This window comes from Poromitra crassiceps, assembly GCF_964638095.1.
Source record: "Poromitra crassiceps genome assembly, contig: HAP1_SCAFFOLD_1553, whole genome shotgun sequence".
In the NCBI taxonomy this organism is placed as follows: Eukaryota; Metazoa; Chordata; class Actinopteri; order Beryciformes; family Melamphaidae; genus Poromitra; species Poromitra crassiceps.
The window spans coordinates 1-8,331 of NW_028150859.1; the positions used below are offsets into that span (position 1 = coordinate 1).

At 48.6% G+C, this 8,331-nt stretch overlaps 1 protein-coding gene across 1 annotated transcript; it reads right to left on the reverse strand.

Annotated features, from left to right (window-relative positions):
* Window positions 1-3,704: 3,704 nt before the first annotated feature.
* Window positions 3,705-7,867, reverse strand: LOC310771947 (uncharacterized protein). Its single transcript, XM_083664441.1, has 5 exons — window positions 7,698-7,867; window positions 5,335-5,400; window positions 5,009-5,093; window positions 4,821-4,906; window positions 3,705-4,479 (listed from the first exon to the last, which is right to left on the reverse strand). The coding sequence occupies exons 1-5, from the start codon at window positions 7,740-7,742 to the stop codon at window positions 4,435-4,437; spliced, it is 327 nt and encodes a 108-aa protein (XP_083520567.1). The 5' UTR covers window positions 7,743-7,867; the 3' UTR covers window positions 3,705-4,434.
* Between the last annotated feature and the right edge of the window lie 464 nt (window positions 7,868-8,331).

Sequence of the window (8,331 nt, forward strand, 5' to 3'; positions counted from 1 at the left end):
CAGCTCCTTTTAGAACTGAATTCCACTTTATTTGAACAATAATTAAACGTATAACGGAAGCGTGTCCTGCAACGGACAATATTTTTACAAAACTCCTGTTAAAATTGTGCTTCAAACACTGCTACAATGATCATGTCATGTTTCCGTGTAGTTTAACGGCGAAAACGTTAAGTCGAACTTCTTTCTAGCAACATACCGTTGAAATAATTTATTTTAGTTGTGTCTTTGATTTACCAGAGTCGGGGAACGGACGCTACCGCTGGCGTCTTAACTGAAAGCTGCTCTTGTCCTGTTACGGACAGCTCACTCTGCGGCTCTGCTGGTTAGCAAGCCAGTAGTCTCGCTAGCCAGCCTCTCTCTCTGACGGAAAGGAAGAGAGGCTGGCTAGCGAGACTAGCAAGCCAGTGGTTAGCAAGCCAGTAATAGTCAACAAAGAGTGGCTTGTAGTGGTCGCTGAGTCCCATTTTGCTGCATTATTGCCACATGCTGGCCTTGTTGTGTTTTAGACAAAACTAGCGTTAGCTAGCTAGCAAGCTAGCAACTTTAACGATCAGTAACTCTCGTCGCCCAAGCACGTCTTATGGCTTTCTGTCATCAAAGTCACTTAAAGTAATTCTAAAGTAATTTGACATGTTACCATGCACATATTCATATGAAATTCCACATATTGACACATATAGATGTATAAATTAGTTCCACTTTCACAAAGCGGCGATCCAGCATCTGAAATGCCTGCTAAAGTACCGGAAACCACGTCGAGAGACCTCTGACCCGGACGTGACGAAACAGGCGTCCAGGTGTCCGTTGCAGGACACGGTTACGTTAGGTGTCCCAGGCCGGCTCTGGAGCTTACAGGCTGGGTGGAGGCATGCTGCTCTGGAGCTTACAGGCTGGGTGGAGGCATGCTGCTCTGGAGCTCACAGGCTGGGTGGAGGCATGCTGCTCTGGAGCTCACCGGCTGGGTGGAGGCATGCTGCTCTGGAGCTTACAGGCTGGGTGGAGGCATGCTGCTCTGGAGCTCACAGGCTGGGTGGAGGCATGCTGCTCTGGAGCTTACAGGCTGGGTGGAGGCATGCTGCTCTGGAGCTCACAGTCTGCTGCTCTGGAGCTCACAGGCTGGGTGGAGGCATGCTGCTCTGGAGCTTACAGGCTGGGTGGAGGCATGCTGCTCTGGAGCTTACAGGCTGGAGGCATGCTGCTCTGGAGCTCACAGGCTGGGTGGAGGCATGCTGCTCTGGAGCTCACAGGCTGGGTGGAGGCATGCTGCTCTGGAGCTCACGGGCTGGGTGGAGGCATGCTGCTCTGGAGCTCACGGGCTGGGTGGAGGCATGCTCTGGAGCTTACAGGCTGGGTGGAGGCATGCTGCTCTGGAGCTCACGGGCTGGGTGGAGGCATGCTGCTCTGGAGCTTACAGGCTGGGTGGAGGCATGCTGCTCTGGAGCTCACAGGCTGGGTGGAGGCATGCTCTGGAGCTTACAGGCTGGGTGGAGGCATGCTGCTCTGGAGCTCACAGGCTGGGTGGAGGCATGCTGCTCTGGAGCTCACAGGCTGGGTGGAGGTGTGCTGCTCTGGATCTCACAGGCTGGGTGGAGGCATGCTGCTCTGGAGCTTACAGGCTGGGTGGAGGCATGCTGCTCTGGAGCTTACAGGCTGGGTGGAGGCATGCTGCTCTGGAGCTCACAGGCTGGGTGGAGGCATGCTGCTCTGGAGCTCACAGGCTGGGTGGAGGCATGCTGCTCTGGAGCTCACGGGCTGGGTGGAGGCATGCTGCTCTGGAGCTCACAGGCTGGGTGGAGGCATGCTGCTCTGGAGCTCACGGGCTGGGTGGAGGCATGCTGCTCTGGAGCTTACAGGCTGGGTGGAGGCATGCTGCTCTGGAGCTCACAGGCTGGGTGGAGGCATGCTCTGGAGCTTACAGGCTGGGTGGAGGCATGCTGCTCTGGAGCTCACAGGCTGGGTGGAGGCATGCTGCTCTGGAGCTCACAGGCTGGGTGGAGGCATGCTGCAGGGGTGGAGGTGCTGTGTTAAGTTTTGACATTCACAAATGATATGCACCATTTAAATAAGTTACTATACATATGATCAAGTGTTTCTAATTTCTACACCATATGGGCACATGTGATGTGTGTATTCAGGGATGCATGAAGCTGGGGGCGGGAGAACAATATGGAGGATGAAGGTTGGTGTAGTATTACCTGCAAGATATTCTATCCACTTTCCACCCCTGACGCCTACACCAATTTCCTTGTATTGTGAAAACTGACTTGGCAATAAACCTGATTCTGATTCTAAAGACACCAGGGGGCGCTGCTGAGTCATTTGTTGAAGTATTCTTGTTGTTCAGAACATGGGGTCCAGCAGGGACCACCAGGGGTCCTTGAGGTGGGTCCCGACTCCCCAGCAAAACGATGGCCATTAAATTCACAAGAAGAAGTTAATACAATTAGAAAATGCACCAGAAATGTAAACTGTTTTGGTCTGTTATTTGATATTTCTTGACTTGCCGTAGTGGGGCAGTTTAGCTAAAAGTTCCATAGCAATGGTGGATTTGGGGGTGAAAGCATATATAATTTGCTACACATATAGCCATTCCAAAAAGAATTTGATACGCGGGCATCATGAATTAAATAATAATAATTGAAATGGAAACCCTTCATATTATGGCGAAAATTTGGCATGTTGATATTTCCATCAATAGAAACTCTCCCCTACATTTAACTTTTTTGAATGACTGAGATAGATAGATAGCTCAGAATTGCTCAGAAGCTTTGCTCTGAGTTTGCTCAGAGCTTCCTTCTATATCACAATTCAAAATGTTACAGTAGGTTTGGACAGTTATAGCAATCACTTATTTTGAGTCTTGAATTATGAGATAGAAGAAAGCTTCTGAGCAATTATTCATCATAAAGAAACGTATGATTTGACACCAAGATCATCAATATCAGATCAGACTAGTCTACACAACTTTATTACAGTTACTTAGGCTGCCAGTCTGTGCCCCCCCTAAATTCCTGATGCCCCCATATCCATAATTATTTTTGGAATGCCTTTGGCTAGAAGTGTTCTAAATAATGCTTTTATTGCAAAAGGCACAATTTACACGCTTTTACTTCCTTCTTATTTTTGCATGCACCACATAGCAAAGCAAATTCATTTTATTGTGAAGAACTTACTTGCCAATAACCCTGATGACACTGGAGGGCGCTGCTGTTCTGCTTTTAAACCTGAGTTATATATTGAAGTCTTTATTTCAGTGGTTCTCAATGTGGGGTCTGGGGACCACCAGGGCTCCTTGAGAATTGTTCTATTTCACCATCATTTAAATTACAAAAAGATACAATTAGAGAATGCACAAGAAATGTAGACTATTTTCAGGCTGGCAAAACTCATGGACAGTGAAAAATGTGACATAACAGGGCAGACACAAAATCACTCACAAATCATTCACTTAAGCGCCTTATTTTGGGATCGAAAAGGTGACGGTCACCTGAAAGTGACTAGTTTGCATCCCTGATTTTGGTCACAGTTATCTACCGACAATACAGATAGTCTTGGAATTCTGGACAAAATCAGATCTAAAAATACATTGTTTGGGTGAAATGGGGTCCTTGATATGAAAAGGGTTGAGACTGAATCATTGCTTCATTTTATAATCTGGCAGACCGTCGGAGAGAAGAAGAACAAGCAGAGATGCAAAATACAACTCACAAAATAAAAGTCCGGTTTATTGTCAAACAACAAACTTCGCACATACATCAAAACAGGCCGTCATCAAAACAAAAAGTCGCTGACAAAAACAAAAATAAAGGAAAAAGAAAAAGAAGAGGCTCCTTTTCTTTGGCCTTGCCCTCCCATACAAACAAACTAGTTATGGTACAGCTAAAGTACATAAAGTGTGTACATTACATTTACTGGAATGCTCTGAGTTCAACGGCTTAACACCTTTTTCTTTCCATGTTTTTTACAGGTTTTTCTGTCGTCTGTCGAGATATCGTTAACACGGTCAACCAAGTAAAATCTTTCGTAAAGAAGCACCGATTTGGTCTGAGGAGATCGCTGCTGCTGCTGCCGAGAGAAACTGCCCCTCAACCCCCCTCCTAACAATATGTACAAAAATATAAAATGTAAATAAAAATACAAACAAATTCTCCTTGTGTTGTTTACGTCGTTGAGAAGGTTGAGCCGGATTCTGTGTCGCTGCGGCGGTGTATTCCTCTAGAAAATGTGTTGTCGCGGTTTGAGGGGAGAGAGAGAGAGAGAGAGAGAGAGTGGACATGGATGTTGAACTCTACTTGCTAATGACCATGTTTCATTTTTTTATTATTATTTTTCTTTTTAAATCAGTCCTCCAGCCCCTCCGCCCCCGACACTAAAAAACGGGTCGAAGGCGAAGACTCGGGAAGTGTTTCAGCAGGACGTCAGGGGGGAAACGCATCAATCGTCATCGTCGGTTTTCTGCTTCTTGGTTTCGACGTCGTCCTGAAAGAGGCGGAGAGAGAGAGAGAGAGAGAGAGAGAGAGAGAGAGAGAGAGAGAGAGAGAGAGAGAGAGAGAGAGAGAGAGAGAGAGAGAGATTAGTTGGGAAGGTCGCCATCGCCAGAGGCGACAGTTTGACTGACTGACAAGCTTAGCTGTTGTACGTTTTTGTCATATTTGGGGCATCTGTTTTGATGTATTTTTGGATTGTTTTGATGTATTTATGGATTGTTTTGATGTATTTTTGGATTGTTTTGGTGTATTTTTGGATTGTTTGTCATTTTTCTGGTACGTTTTTGGCCATTTTTGTCAGTGTAATTTTTGGTCAGTTCTGCCTCGTCTCACCTCATCCTCGTCGTCGTCATCCTCGGCCGCCCGTTTTGTGCCTCCCTCTAGCTCGTCTTCGTCATCCTCGTCCTCATCGTCGTCGCCTGCAGAGAAACAAGACTCCTCAGTCAAAGGAACATAACATAACAGGCGTTTGGGAGTGTGTGCAGCACTAAAAACAACAAAAACAAACAACTCTTCCACACCTTCTGCGTCATCTTCCTCGTCCTCCTCGTCCACTTCCTCCTCATCGTCCTCGTCGATTTCGGGCTCGCCGTTCTCCTCGTTCTCCTGCGGGAACACAGCACTTTTAGAGAGGCCGACTTTTTAAACACGGAACAAATAATAACACTCCTATAGGCTTCATAGTCTGTTTATACTCTCATTTCCTTCATATTGTTTAACTTGTTGGAGCATTTACTTTAGTCATTTTTTGTCAATTCGTCTTTTTCTTTTCTTCCTTGTTTTTATTAAATTTGTTGTCACTTTTTAGGTTACCACTCTTAAAAAGCAGTGGAGTTTGTGTCCATACCTTTCCGTTTGTGGCGGCATCTTTGCCGTTCTCCTTCTCCTCCACGGCCTTCTTCTCTTTCAGGTCCTGCAGGAGACAAGAGGAGGGTGTCAGATCCACAGAGGCAAACAGCTGGAACAAGGACTGATGGACTCCTGCTTCATAAGCCAGGTAGGAGTGTAAAGAGTCAAGTGCTCGCGGGGGGGAAGCTGCACATTCTTCAAATCCCTCTCGGTTACAGTGAAGGCTTCTCATTTAAAACACCACACTGCTCTCTGCCAGATCTCACGAGAGAAACAAGCAACCAAAGACCTGGCTGCTTGTTTCCCTCGCGAGATCTGGCAACCCTGGTCTCTGTAGACCACCCCCCCTTTCCTGCCTCCCTCCTCCAAACACTTTAACGTGTTGTAATCTGATACTTTGATGTGGCCCCCGCGGGGCAATCTGGGTATTGTAGTCTCTCGCAGGCTGCCAGCACCATATGTTGCGAGACACGCCCGGGGAAAGAACTGCAATACCCAGAATGCACCGCTCCGTTTAAATCATACTGGAGGAGGCAGAGCGAGCTGCCCGCTTTTAACGGAGCGAGGCTTTAAAGGACAATAGAAGACGACACATGGCGGCCGAGAGAGCGTTCAGAAAACACACCTACTCACACAACACACACAGCTGCAAAAACAACAATATCGATCAAGTTTAATTGATTTATTGATTGATCGAGGGGCTTTTTCTCTTTCACTGCCTATTTATAGCTCTGCTCCGTTTCCTTGTTTTGTCGACCACTGCCTATTATCCTCAGCGCACGCACGCCTAAATCAGATAACCGATAATATAGATTTATCGATTGGTTTGCACAATCAGTTCAGCCCTTAAGCCGTTTATCAGCCACAGCGCCATGATAGGAGACAAATACGGCTCAGATCGGCTCTGCGCTCGGAGAGCCGACCGTGCGTAAAAGGCGCCTGTCTGTGCGTAAAAACGCTCCAACAACTAGCCTATAAATACTGTGCGCGGATTAGCGTTATTAACCCGCTCCAAACCTCTCTGCCCTGCTCTCTCTGCGGCCATTAGCTGCGATTAGATGTCGTAATATATGTAATTATATGGCGTGTGATCTCACCGTGTGGTTTATTATCTGGGTTATTATGACGTCCTGCACTCACACACACACACGCGCACACACACACACAAACACAGACTGCAGCGACAGACAGACCCACTGTCCCCCCGCGCGCCCGCCCCCAGCCCAGGCAGCAGCAAACTTTCCCCGCTCCAAAGTCCGCGCAGCCCGCACCACCGTGACGTTACATATTAATACACACACACAAACCCCACACACATCAATACACGTTTAAACACTGTCAGCGCGAGAGGAGAGCGCACGGTAACATGGAGGAAAAGCTCCATCACATCACACCTTCACCCAGCACACGCAGGCACGCGCACACACGGAAAATAAAGAAGTGTGACTGCAGAAAACTTTCCCTCGAGACTCACTCAAAGCGACCTGAAATCAGCTCAAAATCAGAAAAAGCGGAAGCGGTTTTATGTCTGAACCAGGCGCGAGACCCGAGAGAGCATCATCCGACCTGCCTACCGAGTCCGTCCGCGCGCAGCGGCCTGTCGCCGACACAAACAATCAAAGAGCCAATTAATCCTGTAACGTTAATGGATGTTATCGGCGACGCGAAAGTTGCCATTGGGTGTGAATTACGCACTAACCTGTCCTCCATTCAAACAGTCCAACTCCACACTACAGAGCGGAAAGCCCCGCTCCTCTGCCCCGGCTCTACCGGGAGAAAGCCCCGCTCCTCTGCCCCGGCTCTACCGGGAGAAAGCCCCGCGCCTCTGCCCCGGCTACCGGGAAAACAAACCCACAGGGCGACTCTTCTTCCCCTCAGAGGATTTGCATTGGATTGCATTTGCATGATGCCTAACGGTCTGAATAATAAACGCCACTGTCTATAAACGGATCATTTTGCACTAATAGCGGGTAAATAAGGAGTCCAGAAGCGCGTGAGGTGTTCATGTACCTGCCGTGCGTCCGGTCACAGCGCGAGAGGAACCGAGCCGCCTGGATAAACAAAGAGCCCGGGCAGGCGCGCGGGCAGGCTGTTGTACGCACCGGACAATGAAACGAACGCAGCCTGTCTCCATAACCTGATGCCGTGCTGAGGGAGAGCCGGAGGGTTTAAACTGGATATTCAACATCCAAACATTCTCCCAAAAGATGGAAGAAGACTACACCGGCCATGCGCGTCTTTTCTCTCCCGGTACAGGCTCCAAGTCTCCGGGTGTGAAGAGATCGGGTTCCAGCAGGGCTCCAGCCTGGCTCTGGAGCCCTGCTGGCCGGCTTGAGGGATGGAGGTGAAGCGCTTCCTTACCTTGGCAGAGATATCCTTGCCGGAGTCCACTTTTGTGTCCGCCATTGTTTGAGTAGAATAAAATAAAGGACGGTTAAACGAAAGGTTGAATGTAAAGTAAATCCTCTCCTCTCTGATGGCTTATAATGGATCAGTGTTATATTGTGCCAGTGGCCAATGCCGCTGACGGCCGAGCCTTTAATATAGGCTGGTGGGCGGAGTCGACGGACCGAGAGGCGCCCCCTGATTGGTCAAGGCGTCCACAGAGGTGTGCGCCTCGCGCGTTGGAGTGGAACAATGGATAGAATTTCTAAACCCAGAGGCCACGCCCCCTCCTGTCTGTTTCACCCCCGCTCCCACCGCAGCTGTCCTTTCTTCGACAATATCAAACGGTTCGACGGATTAAACCGAACCAAAGCACCGAACCCTTCACGGTTAGAGGGCGTTTGACTCGAAGGGGTCGAGAAAAGTCGAGTTCAAACCGTAATACGCAGCAAACACGACGAATTAAGGCGAGCATCGGCTGACGTCGCTACAATTTGATTGATTGATGTTGGTCTCGTCGACTCAAGCGGCGAGTACCGAGCTCTTGTCCCGCCCACCGACTTAGAGAAGACTTTAAGGGACATAAAGGTAAAACAAAAACGTTAACACG

Bases quoted from the DNA above. Each gene is read 5' to 3' on its own strand.
- LOC310771947 (XM_083664441.1), bottom strand. From the start codon at position 7,742: ATGGCGGACACAAAAGTGGACTCCGGCAAGGATATCTCTGCCAAG. The intron at 5,401-7,697 runs GTAAGGAAGCGC...TGTCTCCTGCAG, and splicing joins GCAAGGATATCTCTGCCAAG to GACCTGAAAGAGAAGAAGGC. The intron at 4,907-5,008 runs GTGTGGAAGAGT...GTTTCTCTGCAG, and splicing joins CGAGGAAGATGACGCAGAAG to GCGACGACGATGAGGACGAG.